The sequence below is a fragment of the Taudactylus pleione genome, unplaced genomic scaffold (assembly GCF_031769625.1).
Source record: "Taudactylus pleione unplaced genomic scaffold, aTauple2 ptg000007l, whole genome shotgun sequence".
NCBI lineage: Eukaryota > Metazoa > Chordata > Amphibia > Anura > Myobatrachidae > Taudactylus > Taudactylus pleione.
Window position 1 is genome coordinate 588,189 of NW_028284410.1, and position 18,093 is coordinate 606,281.

The 18,093-nt window shown below is 45.6% G+C and overlaps 1 protein-coding gene across 1 annotated transcript in view; it reads right to left on the bottom strand.

Annotated features, from left to right (window-relative positions):
- The window catches only part of PSMB2 (proteasome 20S subunit beta 2), a 29,552-nt gene extending 20,984 nt beyond the window's left edge, over positions 1 to 8,568 (bottom strand). Inside the window, exons 1-2 of the mRNA XM_088460262.1 lie at positions 8,293 to 8,568; positions 2,248 to 2,370 (exon numbers count right to left, since the gene is read on the bottom strand). Coding sequence (XP_088316388.1) covers positions 2,248 to 2,370; positions 8,293 to 8,383 — 214 coding nt within the window. The 5' untranslated portion in view covers positions 8,384 to 8,568. The remainder of the gene's footprint in view (positions 1 to 2,247; positions 2,371 to 8,292) is intronic.
- Between the last annotated feature and the right edge of the window lie 9,525 nt (positions 8,569 to 18,093).

Consider the following 18,093-nt stretch of genomic DNA (forward strand, 5'->3'; position numbering starts at 1 on the left):
ACATACAAGAAACATGACAGACATGAAAAATGTAATGTGACCTATATGGGAAGTAAATACAAACCATACTTTTCCCAAGAGTAGTTTAGGGCTGCAGGCCGCCTACATAGTTAGTACTCCTGCAAACCGCATGTCTTTGCGACAGTCCTCCCTGCATGCCGAAGAAGATATTTTATGTGGCAGAAATCCAGGATTCCAGCTCCCCAAATTGAGCAGACATCTGCCAGTGCCAACATGTGAGCCATCGTCAGCTCCACTCATGCCATCACCCACTGCAGATCATGATGAACACGCAAAAGGTCATCTCGCATCTCCCCCAGTTTATCAGTAATTCGTTGCTCATGTGGGCCCACAACATTAAGTACCTGCTGCAATGTGATAATAGGTGGCGCAAATAAAATCTTGCTAAAAGGCTCAGAGGGATACTACAATGGAACAGAATTAAAAGGTATAAGAGGAAATCAGTCTAGCCCATTAGATGTAGAGATGCGATGATCATTCCCCATGAAAAGTAGAGCAGGACACCACGTCCAAAAGCCATGTGGAGAGCAGAGGCAAAACCAGGCAGCAGCTGCAGGCTGAATACAAGGTTGCACATACTGACCACTGAGTTCAGCCAGGCAGCAGCTACAGTGACAGCGGATCAAAGCTACCAGAGCAGGAGAACAGCACCACAAGGGCCAGCAGAAGATGCGGCCTAGTGCCGTGCGGTAAATGGCTGGGGAGGCACTGGCTAGAATCAGAGCCAGATTTACAGATACATATATGAACCCGAGGGTTCATGAGGGCATTATACAGAGGTACAGCAGTATATAGTGGTCGAAATTTGGTGTTTTTGATCAGGAATGTGTGGAAAAGGTGGACAGGTGAGGCAGTGCCTCACCTACCATACACTTTTTACTCCAATTATTTTTTTTACAATAAAAATGATTAGAATAATACAAAAATGATATTTAGAATATTTTCTTTACATTTTAGTCAAAACTCTGGAAAAAACCCAAGTATGACAGGAAAGGCCCTGTCTCATCTGACCGCACATCACTGACGCGGCAGAGGCCGATCACCAGACACAGGGAGGGAGCTCTAATGGGTAAGCAGACTTCATAGGAGAGGAAGGCAGAATCCAAAAATCGCACCAGATAACGGTCCCCAAGCCGAGGAGCCTGGAGTACCGCAGCAACAGCTGGAGAGCTATCTCAGCAGCTGTCCGCAGTTGGCAGGGAGTCCCATGAGAGCAGAGGAGGAGAATGCCAGGGGCTGCCACACCAAGGACTACTAGAGAGAAGTAGGCACACTAGGGACAAGAGGACCCACTGGAGCCAGCAAGGATGTAAGGAAGCACAGACAGGAGGTAAGGAGACTATGTTCCACAAGATTCAGAGTTGCTGCCCACGATTATCCACTGCAGGAGGATATTTAGCAGGATAGTGAGTGGGATCACTAGCAACGTGCTACCTACTCAATACTAAAGTAAGCCACGCCCCACCCAAATGTATATCTTTTAAAAAAAAAATATGAAACATGTTCTATCCCAGTATGCAAGCTATTTGGCCATTGTATGTCTAAAGCAATGTTTCCCAAACTCAGGCCTCAAAGCCCCCTAAACCAAGCTTGAGCACAGACGATTTAATCACTCTCTCAGTCGCTGTTCATTTCATAATCTGTGCTCAAGTAGAATTCTCGCTAGGATGTTTTAGATCGTGCCCTGCCCGATTTGAATGGGGCAGAAAGTGCCCTGCCCTTATGGCGGCGCCTGGTAAAAACAACCTGCAAATTGCCGTCCCCACCTGCGGGCTACAGTGTCCAGTATGGGGGGGGGGGGGGGGCGAATTGCGGTGTAGTGCTCAGCTCCAGCGAATATTCACAGTGAGGGAAGAGCTTGGGGGCAGCCCAGCATGTCCGTAAGTGCTGGGTACGCTCTTAAAGACACGACCCATTTTCTTGTGGCCACGACCCCTTTTCGGACATGCGCGAGAGTGCCCTGTCTACCATCCGGCGCCCTGCCCTGTGCTGGACCTAGAATGAACACTACTCAAGCATGGGTAGCCTTAACACTTGGACTGTAAGGGGTCTTTGAGGACAGAGTTTGGAAAACAATGGTCTAAAGCAACTATAGTTCTCTCTCGTTAGTAGACATACAATATAAGGATTTATTCGGTGGTGGAATACTGCATCTATGTAGGGTACAGAAAATCAGCTCAGCACCAGAAAAATCAGCACATGAACACTAATAGTTTAGCAACGCACCATTCCTCATTTTATACAGCTGTACATTCTTCTGAATGTATTCTGCGAACTGTACTGTGTCCCCAGCTTCTCCCACACACAACAGGAGGATTTTCTCACTCATCTTGAACATTTTATCCACATCTGTAGAAAGAAAACAGTAGTGTTAAATACAGCATTACTAGCTCTGGAAAAAATACTAACACAGCAAAGGACAAATGTTTGTACTTCTATAACATGGACTACTGATCCACAAAGCTGAATTATAAAAAGGATTACATGCATCCATCCTGACCATAGTAAGATCATTGTTTTGTTTCTAGCGAGTGTATAGTGCACTGCATTTACGGTAAGATCAGTCTGCATAGCAGGTTCATTTGTGACTAGTAAGTAATATCTTACTACTGGATTACCTAGGAAATTGCAGAATAACCTTGTGTTTGGGCTGTGCAAACACTTTACTTGTAAGGTCAAGGAAAAATAGCATATTGGTCACCACTTATACTGACATTGCTAACTTACTTAACACACCAAATAAATATTATATGGAAATATATATTTGGACACATGACAATGCATTAATTCCCAATGACCACACACATCCCAGTGTAACAGCACGCCTGAACTACTTCCAACTGTCACTATACAAGTGTAAACCATAGCACCACCCACAGAAACACTACTCAGAGAACAGCAGCACATCACTGCCACACACACACTTTCATGACATAAAAAAAGTCAGCTGTTTTATTTATTTACAATGTTATCCAGTTAAATGTTTATTAATTAAAAATAATTCAAATACCGTATATACTCGAGTATAAGCCGCGTTTTTCAGCACATTTTTTGTGCTGAAAAAGCTCCCCCCTCGGCTTATACTCGAGTCATGCCCGCATGGTACGCAGCTGAGTAGCGTACCATGAGGGCCGCAGTGCAGACTGTCTCTGTGACACAGCTGCACCCCATCTGTAGCGCTGACCGGACGGAGTTCGGTCAGCACTACACACCGCCAAACACACAGCCACCGGCAACGGCAGCTGTGTGTTTGTTGTAATCAGCAGCCGATGAGAGTCTGTCATCTTCTGGCTCCCGCAGTGGGTAATGGGAGAGACGTCGTCATGACCAGGGGGGGAATATTACTACTGGGGGCACTACCAGAGGGGGAATATTACTACTGGGGGCACTACCAGAGGGGGAATATTACTACTGGGGGCACTACCAGAGGGGGAATACTGCTACTGGGGGCACTACCAGGGGGGGGGGGGGAATACTGCTACTGGGGGCACTACCAGGGGGGGGGGGGGGAATACTGCTACTGGGGGCACTACCAGAGGGGGGAATATTACTACTGGGGGCACTACCAGGGGGGGGGGGGAATACTGCTACTGGGGGCACTACCAGAGGGGGGAATATTACTACTGGGGGCACTACCAGAGGGGGGAATATTACTACTGGGGGCACTACCAGAGGGGGGAATATTACTACTGGGGGCACTACCAGAGGGGGGAATATTACTACTGGGGGCACTACCAGAGGGGGGAATATTACTACTGGGGGCACTACCAGAGGGGGGAATATTACTACTGGGGGCACTACCAGAGGGGGGAATATTACTACTGGGGGCACTACCAGAGGGGGGAATATTACTACTGGGGGCACTACCAGAGGGGGGAATATTACTACTGGGGGCACTACCAGAGGGGGGAATATTACTACTGGGGGCACTACCAGAGGGGGGAATATTACTACTGGGGGCACTACCAGAGGGGGGAATATTACTACTGGGGGCACTACCAGAGGGGGGAATATTACTACTGGGGGCACTACCAGAGGGGGGAATATTACTACTGGGGGCACTACCAGAGGGGGGAATATTACTACTGGGGGCACTACCAGAGGGGGGAATATTACTACTGGGGGCACTACCAGAGGGGGGAATATTACTACTGGGGGCACTACCAGAGGGGGGAATATTACTACTGGGGGCACTACCAGAGGGGGGAATATTACTACTGGGGGCACTACCAGAGGGGGGAATATTACTACTGGGGGCACTACCAGAGGGGGGAATATTACTACTGGGGGCACTACCAGAGGGGGGAATATTACTACTGGGGGCACTACCAGAGGGGGGAATATTACTACTGGGGGCACTACCAGAGGGGGGAATATTACTACTGGGGGCACTACCAGAGGGGGGAATATTACTACTGGGGGCACTACCAGAGGGGGGAATATTACTACTGGGGGCACTACCAGAGGGGGGAATATTACTACTGGGGGCACTACCAGAGGGGGGAATATTACTACTGGGGGCACTACCAGAGGGGGGAATATTACTACTGGGGGCACTACCAGAGGGGGGAATATTACTACTGGGGGCACTACCAGAGGGGGGAATATTACTACTGGGGGCACTACCAGAGGGGGGAATATTACTACTGGGGGCACTACCAGAGGGGGGAATATTACTACTGGGGGCACTACCAGAGGGGGGAATATTACTACTGGGGGCACTACCAGAGGGGGGAATATTACTACTGGGGGCACTACCAGAGGGGGGAATATTACTACTGGGGGCACTACCAGAGGGGGGAATATTACTACTGGGGGCACTACCAGAGGGGGGAATATTACTACTGGGGGCACTACCAGAGGGGGGAATATTACTACTGGGGGCACTACCAGAGGGGGGAATATTACTACTGGGGGCACTACCAGAGGGGGGAATATTACTACTGGGGGCACTACCAGAGGGGGGAATATTACTACTGGGGGCACTACCAGAGGGGGGAATATTACTACTGGGGGCACTACCAGAGGGGGGAATATTACTACTGGGGGCACTACCAGAGGGGGGAATATTACTACTGGGGGCACTACCAGAGGGGGGAATATTACTACTGGGGGCACTACCAGAGGGGGGAATATTACTACTGGGGGCACTACCAGAGGGGGGAATATTACTACTGGGGGCACTACCAGAGGGGGAATATTACTACTGGGGGCACTACCAGAGGGGGAATATTACTACTGGGGGCACTACCAGAGGGGGAATATTACTACTGGGGGCACTACCAGAGGGGGAATATTACTACTGGGGGCACTACCAGAGGGGGAATATTACTACTGGGGGCACTACCAGAGGGGGAATATTACTACTGGGGGCACTACCAGAGGGGGAATATTACTACTGGGGGCACTATCAGAGGGGGAATATTACTACTGGGGGCACTACCAGGGGAGGGATTACTACCAGTAGATGCTGCATTTCCCACCCTAGGCTTATACTCGAGTCAATAAGTTTTCCCAGTTTTTTGTGGTAAAATTAGATACCTCGGCTTATATTCGAGTATATACGGTAAGCCTATTCTGAACCAATTTTATCTCCTATTCTGTATCTGTTTCACCCTACATAATCTCCACGTAGAAATATTTTGTCACAACAGAGGCCATTTTATAAGATAGATGTTCTACTCTTGGGTGTGCGGTGACGCTCTGATACATGCATGCCGTGGGTGGTTGAATGCACATGTGCGTAAATATTAGAGTGTATATCAAAGCGCGAGAATATATATATTATATACATACACACAAGATGTAGTTATAAAACCGACAGTCAGGATGCCGGTCCTAACCCTGTCGGGATACTGGCGTCGGGATTCTGACCGCCGGCATCCCCTACCCAACCCATATATACATGCATACTGTAACAGGGTAACAAAGCAGGACACACGACAGGCAGGTTCCCAGTAATAGTGTTACTTTTAATGGCAACAGACACTGTAATTTAACATATACATACAAAGACCTGGACACACAGGCACAGTGATTAGACATTACACAGGTGGAAACAAATGATCCCGCCCCTAAAGTGCTACTGCAGACTGCACAGGTTTTACTTTAGTCTCCCTTGGAGAGATCGAATGAAAAAAACTAAAAAAAAAGTATAGGAAACAAGAACGCCAATAAGAAGCTTAGGGGGTTTTGCACATGACGGATGTTCAGGAAGTCAGAACTGTTGCAGATTCTTTTACTTTCACTTCTAAGCAGCTCACACCAACCATGATGTAACAGATTTATATAGTGACTTGAGCTTTCTAAAAAAAATAAAAAATAAAAAAAAACATCCAAAATCTGCCTATGTGGCTTTCTCTCTTCAGATCTCAATTTAGTAAATTCCACAAACACATTGTGCTTATTTCAATTATTCCCTATTTTATCTTGTTTTGACATCACCTTTCATCAGTCCTGAGGGATGCATGGACACAGTTTGTAATTTATTTTCCTCAAAATCAATTCTGAGGATTTTATTTCTGTATTTACTCTACTTATAGCTACAAATTCATGTTTAGACAGACTAATATAAATGTCTGTAGCTACAGTTATGGGTTGTGGCACCAGACACAGATTTGATTAGGTGTCTTTAGACATGCTCCATACTGTAGTTTCATGGTACTATATGCATTCAGTATGATTTACCGCCGGCCGCATGGCAGGCGTCTAGATTTAGATGCCTGTCATTTAACCCTCGCCGGAATTAAGTAGTCTGGAAGCCGGCGGTCGGCATTGTGTCCGCCAGCTTCCTGAACGTATACCATAATATATGCATGTGACTAAATTGCCACTACAGCTAAACCACAAACTGTTATGGTGCATACACACGGTCAGACTTCTGGTCGATCAGATAACGATAGTTGTCTGATCATCCTGCGTGTTCGATATCAAACATCTAGCACATGCACCAAACCCTCAACGACTATAAGGACCCACAATTAACGATCGCAGGTCCCTATAGTAACCAGGCCAACATCGACCAGGTTGGCCTGCATGCACGGACGATGGTCGATATCGACCATCCGTGCACAGGCATCGACCATCGTTTGAAGGGGCCAGAAACTGGTCGTTTTGAACGATAACGATATGATCGATATCATCGACCAGGGAAATCTGACCGTGTGTATGCACCATTACATAAAGAAAAAGATATTAGTATTGTAAATGTTTTAAAACGTTGTCAAAATTTTAGCTATTTTACAGTATATTGACAATTGCTGTGTAACGGGAGTGCATACAAATATTATACATTATCAGCCCTGCAAGGGTGCTGGGAAAATTTGACCCTTCAGTGAGAATACTAGACAGGAAGCAGAGTGTGTGGGAAAATACGGTCTCTCAAACTATAATCACACCTTTATCTCAAGTACCTTCTATTTGTCAAGTCCTTGAAACATTTTACTATTAAAAATTAAAAATATATTTATGCATCTCAAACCTAGCAACATACGCTAGCGCCTGTGCATTGTTAATGAATGACATAACGGTGAACATTCCATCGTTCATTAAAGTTATCCAGTGTGGAAGTACAATAACTGTTTACAGGCATTTGTTCCAATGTCTGAACGAATGCCCATCGCTCCAGTGTGTACCCAGCCTTAGATTTGGTGATCCTTTAAATGCATCAGTCCTAAACATAACACAACATCATGGAGGAGAGTGCAAATTTACTATAGTTTGAAGCTCAAAAATATATATGTAATTTTCTTAGCCAGCTATTGCTTTATGAACAAGTCGCATCAAACCATTTCCACCCATATACCACAGAACAGGATATTGGGTGTCCAAAGTAAAAAATGTCATATCTTCAGTGCTAATATTTGACACTTTCAGAGCCTTAGACATATATACACTAGTAACATATATCCTTACACAAAAGTACTATGCTACAATAAAGGTGACTGTATAGAAGACCTAAAACATAATTCAGTGCATCAATATATTACCAGAATTATATATCATCTGATTAACATTAGTGCAGTATAATTCACAATCTTCTTCCACTTCCATTCAGCTATAATGGAGTTTCAGAACCTGATGTCAGCTACTGCTGCTGCTATATCCCCCATTGTGCACTGACCATGCCCCCCTACAGGTATCTCCTGTATGTCTAGCAGCCCTGTACCCGGCTACACTGACTGGAGGACGCTGCATGGACACAGCAGTGACCGGGCCAGTGGACATGTCATAGCCCGGAGAGTAGGGAGTACTGTCGCCGTAGCCGCTCACCGTGCTTCATCTTAATGATGCTGTTCGCGCACACAGTGTCCGCCGCCACCAGCACGTAGTCCGGGCCCTGGATGCCGATAAGATACTCCATAGCTGTACGGCGGCTGTATGTCTGTCTCCCCGGTCACTGCTGCTCTGTTGCTGGCTCCGGCCCTGGCACGTTACACAGCAAATTATCACGGAAAGGCCGGAGAAGATTCAGTTCTCTGGCGCTGATGAGTGACGTCACTGCTAGCAGACGCCCGCCCAGGGGACGCCGGGAAATGTAGTAGGGAAAAGAGAAAAAGATGCTGCGTGCAGTGCCTAGTAGTGCATACGGTGAGAATAATATGGTAACAATGCAAACAACGTAGTTTATATGCTTTGTCTGTGTAGTTCATCTACAGGAATTGTACCGTGGGTGTAGCAGTGGTTCCACATATACTCTTTTATCCTCCTAATTTCTTACATATTTATCTTGTAACATAATATCCACAAACAATATTTCCACCTCAGATATTGGGATCATTTATATTCACTTAATTGGTGATACCAACTCAATATATTAAAGGACTTGCAACAAATTGTATCAAAGTCACTGTATATACACGTGAGTAGGATGTTGTAAAAGCTTCTGATACAATTGAAACAATTTGTTGCAAGTCCTTTAATATATTGAGTTGCTATCACCAATTAAGTGAATACGTTAAGGAGCATCACATTGCAAACGGAACTAACCTTACTCCGGGATTTATAATGTTATAGTACACATTGGTTTTCTAATACCTGTGTCGACACAATTTAGCAAGTCTGACTATACACAATTGATATCAGTAATTATTATACTGCTTGCTATTGCTTTTAATATATCTATATGTGTAAATGTTTTAACATTTGTCTGACTATATCAAATATTATCAATATATCTATGGTGTTTTGAGTCAATTCCTGCCATTATAAGGTTTGATAAGCGCAAACACTGTTTGGTTTTGTTTAGGTTAGAGGCCTTTCGTAGATTGGTTTTAGTGAGTTTACACCACTAACCTGGTGGCTGCTGCTATTAGTAATATATCTTTTTGCACATTTCTCGATTAGCTCCTAGATACTAGTTCTAAATATTTGTAGATTACCGATAACTGACGTGTCCAGGTGGATCACCACCAGGCTGTACTGTGCCTTGTTGACATCTATGGTAAATGGCCTCATGGGGTCTGTGCCACACGCAAACCCTACCATCAGCCCAAAACAACTGGAACCGTAACTCATCAGACCACACCACATGTTGCCAGTCCTCCAGGGTCCAATTGGCAACATCACAAGCCCAGGTGAGGCGCTGTGTCCAGTGTCGTAGTGTTAACAGGTGGACTCTGGTTTGGTCTTCTGCTCCCATATCCCATGTAAGCTAAATAACACTGCAGTGACCTGCTTGATATGCACCTGGTACCACCTGTATTGAATTTGGATGTCATTTGAGTCAGCGTCGCTTGTCTGTTACCACGGATAATTCTGGCCAGATGCCACTGGTCACAATCACTAAGCACCCGTGGTCTGCCACTGCGCTGTCCACGGTGAGTGGTAATGCCTTCCATGAGATATTCTCAGTACACACGTGACATCGTAGATCGAGGAATGTTGAATGTCCAATCTGTCGGGCACCCACTATTATGCCCCATTCGAACTCTGATAAGTCACATCGCCATGCCATGAGCAGCCTTGCCGGTGTTCAAACTGACTCACTAGATGTCCGATTACAGATTACACCTGATGCAAGTCTGGGCATTTCCAAGATGTCATAAAAACAGTGGTACAATTTACCATTACCTTTACGTACTGGTATCCTATTAATTTTTGGCACTTCAGTGTATAGAGAGAGATAGGATGTAAAGGAAGGATTTAATGTGCATTGTATTGAGTTTACTACTGTGCATATTAAACATTTTAATTTTTTGCTGTAGCACACATGTATCATTAAGTAGGTCTTTTTTTAACAAGCCATGCATGTCCATTATCTACATATGCTGTATTAGCATGCTAAATTGAATGTTGATTCAATATAAACACCATACTACTTTAGATGATTACTTTTGCCACACAGTGAATTTCATATATACTTTGTGCTCTAACAAAATGTCAATTTAGCTGTTTGTTAATTTGAAGACACAAAGCATTTTTTTTCTAACAGGAAGTGTAATACTTTTGTAACATGAAGCTGATAGTCAATTATCCAGGATGTTATAGCCTAAACTTCAGTTTTCAAAATTGCTCTCTCCTGGATATTTATATGACTGACACTGGAGAGTAGGCATGTATGCTTATGTATTGTGATCTCAGGGAGACATATATGTAGAACATGTTAGGTGAGGTTTATGTTAGGGCCATGGTATACAAGCTGGGTGTCGTGGGGCTTTTGCAGGGGTGCCACGCAGAGCCATAACTAGACTTTTTGGTGCTCTGTGCCAGAGAGAGCATTGGCGCCCTCCCATTTTTTAAATAGGGAATAAGTACCCGAAAAGGTATACGTTCGGGAAGCCGGCGGACGTAATGCCAACCTCAGGCTTCCCAACTGCTTAATCCCGGCGAGGGTTAAATGACAGGCGTCTAAATCTAGACGCCTGTCATTTTACCGACCGATCGAAGGGATGCAGACAGCCGCGGGGGTGGGGATTAGGTTTAGGGCTCTCGGGGGGACAGGGTTAGGCACCCCCCCCGGGAGGTTAGGGTCAGGCTAGGGGAAGGGGGGGTTAGGGTTAGGCACCCCCGGGGGAGGTTAGGGTTAGGCACCCACCTGGGGGACTTAGGTTTAGGGGGCGGGGAAGGGGGGGTTAGGTTTAGGCACTTAGAGGGGGGATTAGGGTTAGGCACCCTAAAGGAGGGTTAGGGGGTAGCATTAGGTTAGTTTATACTTCCCTTTAGGACGATCGGGATTTCCTCCTCTGTAGGGCAGCCGCTGCCGGGATTTGAACCTCTGGCCATGCAGCCGGCGGTAAATTATGCCGAACCCCCTGAAAAAGGGCCATGGCCTCATGGGGAAGGGTCAGGGAAGAGATAGGGGAAGCCAGGAGTCGCTGGGGATAAAAGAAGAGGAAGCTACAAGTGAGAATTATAATAAACAGGAAAATTGACAGGTCCAAACAGCACCCCCTGCCCTGCGGTGCCCTGTGCCATGACACTGGTCGCACTACCCTAGTTACGGCCCTGGTACCAAGGGTTGGTGGTCCAGGACCAAATCAAATGATTTATGGTCAATGTGATAGGCAAGACCAGTGATAGTGGGTGCCAGTCATAAAATGTGTTGACAAACAGAAGCACAAACCTGTCTACCACCACATAACTGAACATAAGGATGACAGGTAAGCAGCAAGCTGGTATGTTTTTTTCTGAATTTGTCAATGAGAAATGTTTGGTATAGGAGTGCTGTGAAAAAATGCTGATTTAGGAAATCTTGGGAACCACTGTGTTAGGATATGCCTGCACAAGACATGATTCAGCAGATCATGTCTTATGCAGGCAACTTGCTATTTGATTTACTTGCTATTTGATTTACAGTATTATGTAGCAGATTTTTTGATCAGCCTGTTGCACGTACTTTTGCAAGTTCCATAATTTTCATAAAGCAGAGGTTATTGATCTATACATGAGATTCAGTGGGACCAGTGTTTTTTTATTAATAAAATTCTACTTTCAATTCATAAAGATAAAACTTTTTGTCTTTTTATAACAATATAAACTTCAACAAAGACAAATACAAACAGGGACAGGTTGTCAGCATTATGTCATATTGGCATTTATTATAGAACTGAACCCACTGTTATGCTGGCCATACACCTATGCAAATCCCGGGCTGATTGCCCGATTTTCGAAGCGCCGTACGATCATGTGGAAATTGTGTGTTTTTTTAGGTAGGATATGTTGCGATGTGCGCTCCCATAGCCGTCAAAACGTATCGTGTGATCAGATGTGCAGTCCATCTTATCCGTCGTGTTCTTATGCTGATTGTGCCGTTTTTTCAGCATGCGATGCATCGTGAGTCCGAGCGGCTTCTTTTGTTAAGAAAAAAAGACTGATGCACGCACAGGGAGATCCGTGATGCATGCATCTGTCTGCAATAAAATAAGCACAGATGCAGGGATGGTTCAGTGAGAACCATCCGTGCATCTGTGACAAAAAAAAGCCACGTATGCATCCCCCCCTCCCACAGAGAAACCGGGTCCGGGCTTTTAGGGACCCAGTGCTGGTTGGGCAACATACGGGGATAAATGACGTAGGGGTCCCCCGTATGTAAGCACAACCAGCACTGGGCTAGTCAGAACCAGCCCTGGTTGCCAAAATACGGGGGACAAATGACGTAGGGAGCTGGGAACCCCCCAATAAAGTGGTCCCCTCCTCCAGGGCACCCCAGGCCCAGGCGGGGGTTGAACATCCTGAATTCCATGCTGAAGATCTAGAACAGGGGTGGCCAACCAGTCAGAGGCAAAGAGCCAAAAAATATCTGTAGTCAAGTTGCATGTGCGCACTGTGCATGTGCGCACCGAAAACGCGTGCGCAAAAATGGGGTGTGGCTTAGCTGATACAAGGCCACGCCCCATTTTTGTGCGCACCTCTTTGGTATGACATTCGCAGGAGCATGACCTTGTGTCACACCTCCGTTTTTAGTCACGCTGGAGGCAAGCCCAGCACATTGAAAATACACAATTTATGTAAAGTTCCCTATATAATTTTTCACTGTTGAAGTGAAAGAAAAAGCCAGAGCAATATAGAAAACATTGAAATAGCCACATTCACATAAAGTACACAGAAACAAGCCAGATCCACATAAAATACATTTAAAATACACATCCAAATAAAATACATAACCACATAAAAGCCAGTGCCCATAATGCTGTGCCCCCTGTAGTTGTGCCCCATATGCAGTGCCCCCTGTAGTTGTGCCCATTAAGTAGGGTTGTGCAGGCTCGGATAGGTTCGAGTTTGCACGTGGAGTTCGGATTTTTCCCTCCAAAAAAACGGAACTCAGAAAGAGGCAAAACGTCATCTTACATGGACGATCATCATCATTCCTGGACAAAAGTCCAGGAATGATGATGTTCGTCCATGTAAGATGACGTTTTGCCTCTTTCTGAGTTCCGTTTTTTTGGAGGGAAAAATCCGAACTCCACGTGCAAACTCGAACCTATCCGAGCCTGCACATCCCTACCATTAAGCAATACCCCCAGTAGTTGTGCCCCTTCTGCAATGCCCCCTGTAGTTGTGCCCATTAAGCAATGCCCCCAGTAGTTGTGGCTCCCTGTAGTCGTACCCCCTAAGGTAGTGCCCCAAGTACTCCTCCTCGCCCACACTCCTATGTAAGAAACTTACCTTTCTTCATGCTGGTACCGCTCCATGCCATCAAGGCTCCTGAGTCCCGCCGTCGCTTCCGCTGCCTGCTGGATCTAACTGGATCCAGCAGGCACGCGGGCTCCTCACATTGCGGTTGATGTCATGACGTCACCCGCACACTGCAATACTGGGAACGCTGGCCTCTGAAGTGAACAGTGGTTTCTGTAGTCTCTGATCGCTTCAGAGACCAGCATTCTCAGTACTAGTGGGGGTCTGCCGAGACGGGAGCCACATCGGAAACTCAAAAGAGTCGCAAGTTTGCCACCCCTGATCTAGAGGCAGTGCAAGTTTATGATGAAATGGATGGCTCTGATAGCAATATCGCAGAGTGTGGAAGAAGAACAGCAAATTGAATTGCAGGATGTAGAGCTAGAGGAACAACAACCTGCTAATAATGGAATGGAAGCATAGAGGAATTTATGATCCAATGTGTGGAAGAACAATGAACTATAGATTACCAATATAAGAGAGCTGACAGATCCAGCAGATGAAGATGAATTTCTAATGGTGACCAAAGAGAATGATACATTACAAATCGCTGATTTACAATCGTTGGAACCCTTATAAAAGCTGGAGTAAAATGCAGATGGAGTATGCTTTAGTATGGACACACAATGAAAGGCCACAAAGTGATACCACTGGCTTAGGTGAACTTGTAGGTGACCTAGGGGAAGACAATAGGAACAGCGACAACGGCAGCCTGGTTTCAGAGACCCATGACAAGGGGTTGGGTATGGGATGCCGGCAGTCAGAATCCTGACACCGGCATTCTGACAAGGTTAGCATACCGACACTAGTTGTTCGGTATGCTAACCCTCCGCCTCTCCCTACCCTAACCCTCCCTGTTTGGTGCCTAACCCTAACCTCCCCTCTAGTGCCTGAACCTAACCTCTACCTCCCCGCACCCTAAACCTAACCCCCCCCTGTGCCTAACCCTAACCCTCCCCCTAGTGCCTAACACTAACCCCTAACCCTCCCCTCCACCCCGCTACTTACCTTTGGCATCCTGGCAGTCGGGATACCGGCATCGGTATTGTGGGAGGCATCAGGATTTCAGCGCCGGACTGTATCCTATGACAAGCAGGAGATAACCATATAATCTGCTCCCAATGAAGATACAGTAGAAGCAGAATTGAAAGAACTGCGGGAGCTAAAGGAAAACATCAATGAATGACGCCAGGAAGAGACTGCACGCTTTGGGTGACGCCGCATAATCAGAGTCAGAACATCGGTGATAAATGTGTTTAGCAGGCGCAATCGGGTCATCGGCCTGTTGCATAGAGTGTTGGGGGTGAGCTCCAAAATCTTACAATCAACAGTCAGCCTGCAAAACTCACTGCTGTCCCCAGGTCCTAGCGCTGTCACCAACACCCAGCACTGCCTGCAAAACTCATCTCTGTCTCCAGCTCCCTGCGCTGTTACCAACACCCAGTGCTGCATGCAAAACTCATCTCTGTCTCCAGCTCCCTGCGCTGTTACCAACACCCAGCGCTGCATGCAAAACTCATCTGTCTCTAGCTCCCAGCACTGTCACCAACACCCAGCTCTGCCTGCAGATTTCACTGCTGTCTCCAGCTACCAGCACTGCCTGCAAAACTTATCGCTGTTCCAGCTCCCAGCGCTGTCACCAACACCCAGCACAGATTGCAGAACTCACTGCTGTCTTAAGCTCCCAGCGCTGTCACCAACACCTAGCGCTGTCGCAGCACTCATTGCTGTCTCCAGCTTCTAGCGCTCTTACCAACACCCAGCGCTACTTGCAAAACTCACTGCTGTCACCAGCTCCTAGCGCTGTCACCAAAACCCATCGTAGCCTAAAAAACTAACTCTTGTTTCAGCTCCCAGAACTGTCACCCACACCCAGTGCTGCCTGATGTCTGCAGTCACCCATTTAAATGTATATAAATAAAAACATATAGTAAAACAAACTACACCAGTGAATGTTTTTCTATAGAAATCTATAATGAAGCATGCAGGGGATGATAATGCGATTAGCTAAGAATCATGGCACTGAGTATTGGGAGCTTCGAGAGAAGGTATAAAAATATTGGAGCCACTTTACCTGGCCATCCAAGTTATATGGCATCTGACAATGTATAGTTTGACCCAGGAGCGTCCTTAGAAAGGAGGGGGCCCAACCACTGCAGAGTCTATTGCGCATGCGCAGATCGCCGGGGAAATGGTGCAGTGCCATTCTACCGGTGCTTTCCTCACAGCGCATGCGCAAAACACTGGCAAAATGGCAGCGACCATTTTCCGGCGTTTGAGCAGCACTGGGAGACCTGACGCAGGACCTCGGAGAGGTAAGTTTCACATAATATATGTGCAGGGTGTGCGGTGCGGGCCCTCCCTGCACCACACACCCTGCACACATTAAAGATACGCACCTGGTTTGACCCCTGTCATCCTCTGAGTAAAAATGGTAATACAGGCCTCCACCTCCTTCCCCAGCTGGGTCACTTATGCCAGTCTATGGACCGTATTCAACTAGCAGTGAAAACGGATGTTTTTTTCGCCATTGTCGAAAACGGCTGTTTTTCGACAATAAAACTGTGGAATTTTCGTAAAAAAAAAAGGCAAAAACGGGAACAGGCGAAAAAAAAACGGAGAAAAGTTTTCTCCATCCCAGACCAGGAGAAAAAAAATGCAAAATCCTTATATTTGGCAAAAAATGTGGGGATTTCTTTCAGAATCCTTTGGACACCCCCCCTAATGAAAATTACCGGAAATAAAAATCGAAAGTTGCGTACTTTGCCGAAAAACGACCGCGCACATTTTGGCCGAAAAGAAAATTGTTGAAAATGGTTTTAATGTATTGGGTCTAATTTTTCAGGGGGCGGTATGGATGTGTCAAGTGTTTTAAACATTGCACGTGGTCGCAGCAGGCATTTTTTTACAGTTTTTAAAATTGCGTTTTTACGACACGAAAATATACTTGCACCCATTTTAACGTACCCCCAATTTACGTGAAACAGTAATTTTCTGGACAAAAAATAGCTTTCTATCTTTTTTAAAAGATTTTTTTTTTTCGCCCAAAATTTGCGCGGTCGTTTTACGCCAAAGTACACAACTTATGATTTTTTTTCCGGTAATTTATCATTAGGGGGGAGAGTCCAAATATCCCCACATTTTTAGCCAAAAATAGGGATTTTGCTTTTTTTCTCCTGTCTGGGATGGAGAAAACTTTTATTTTTTTTTCGCCTGTGGCCGTTTTCGCCTGTTTTTTGGTGAAAATGTGGGCATGATAAGGTTAAGGCACCCAAAAGCCCTACTTTGGTCGAATTTCTGCTCGCATCTCAGTAGGCTGCGAGCAGAAATCGGCAATAAGTAATGGGAACCCCAGCAGTCGCGCCCAGCAGCACAAACAATTGCCTAGCTCCTGACGAAATATGGGCACCCAAAAACAATTTCATTCGCCCCTTAGCGTCTGAGAAGATCCTAGTTTTCTACTGTTTAGATTTTTTTTTCATGTTATAAAAGCAATGGGATTCTGATGATAGAATGTTGGCATTTAGCACAAAAATAATAATATTAACAGAAGGATCATTCAAACATTGTTGGTTATAGACTCCATATTCCCAAAGAAAATAGTGTTTAAATAGTTACCCAGTACAGTGGCAAACGCAGGATTTCCAGAGGGGGGTTTCCAAATGCTTCATTTTAGAGCGAGTGTGGCCTGTCAATTAAGACGGCAGAATTAGTACTTAACCAGCTTTAATAAGCGTCATACAAAGGGTATTGTGTGTATTAATTCCAGGACATACAGGACCAGAGATCACAGTAAGCCAATTAGATGCGTCAGTAGGGCCATCTTGCCTGAGCTTAACATATTTATATTAGATGTGGGCACTATTCCAGACTATTGGAGCAAGTCCGGGAGTCTAGGAGCAGCAGAAGAACCTAGCTCTGCCCTGGACATATATGTACATATTGGGCTCTATAGCAGTGCATCTCTAACAGTGCATGTTTTCCAGATCTTCTAGTTGGTACACAGGTTATTTATTACTGGCTGATACATGTTAAAAGATCCACAGGTGGTGCTATTTATTTCATTTGTGATGCTGAGAAGAACATGCAGCACTAGTAACAATCTATTATATTACTATTTCTATTGTGGTCATGTTCTGGGCTGGGGAGGGGGGTTTCCAGGCAGACGGAAACCCCCCCTGCGTTTGCCTATGACCCAGTATATAGTATGCATTGTAAACAGTAGGAAATATACCCATTTGATAAATGTATCAGATTCTCTGCAGCAATGAGGGTTAAAGAAGTGCATCAATGCTGTTTCAACTAGGGGTGTGCACCGGCCACTTTTCGTGTTTTGGTTTTGGATCTGGATCTTTCTTCGTGTTTTGGATCTGGATTGGTTTTGCCAAAACCACCCTTCCGTGTTTTGGGTTCTGGGTTTTGTGTTTTGGATCTGTATTTTTTTGAAAAAAAGCATAA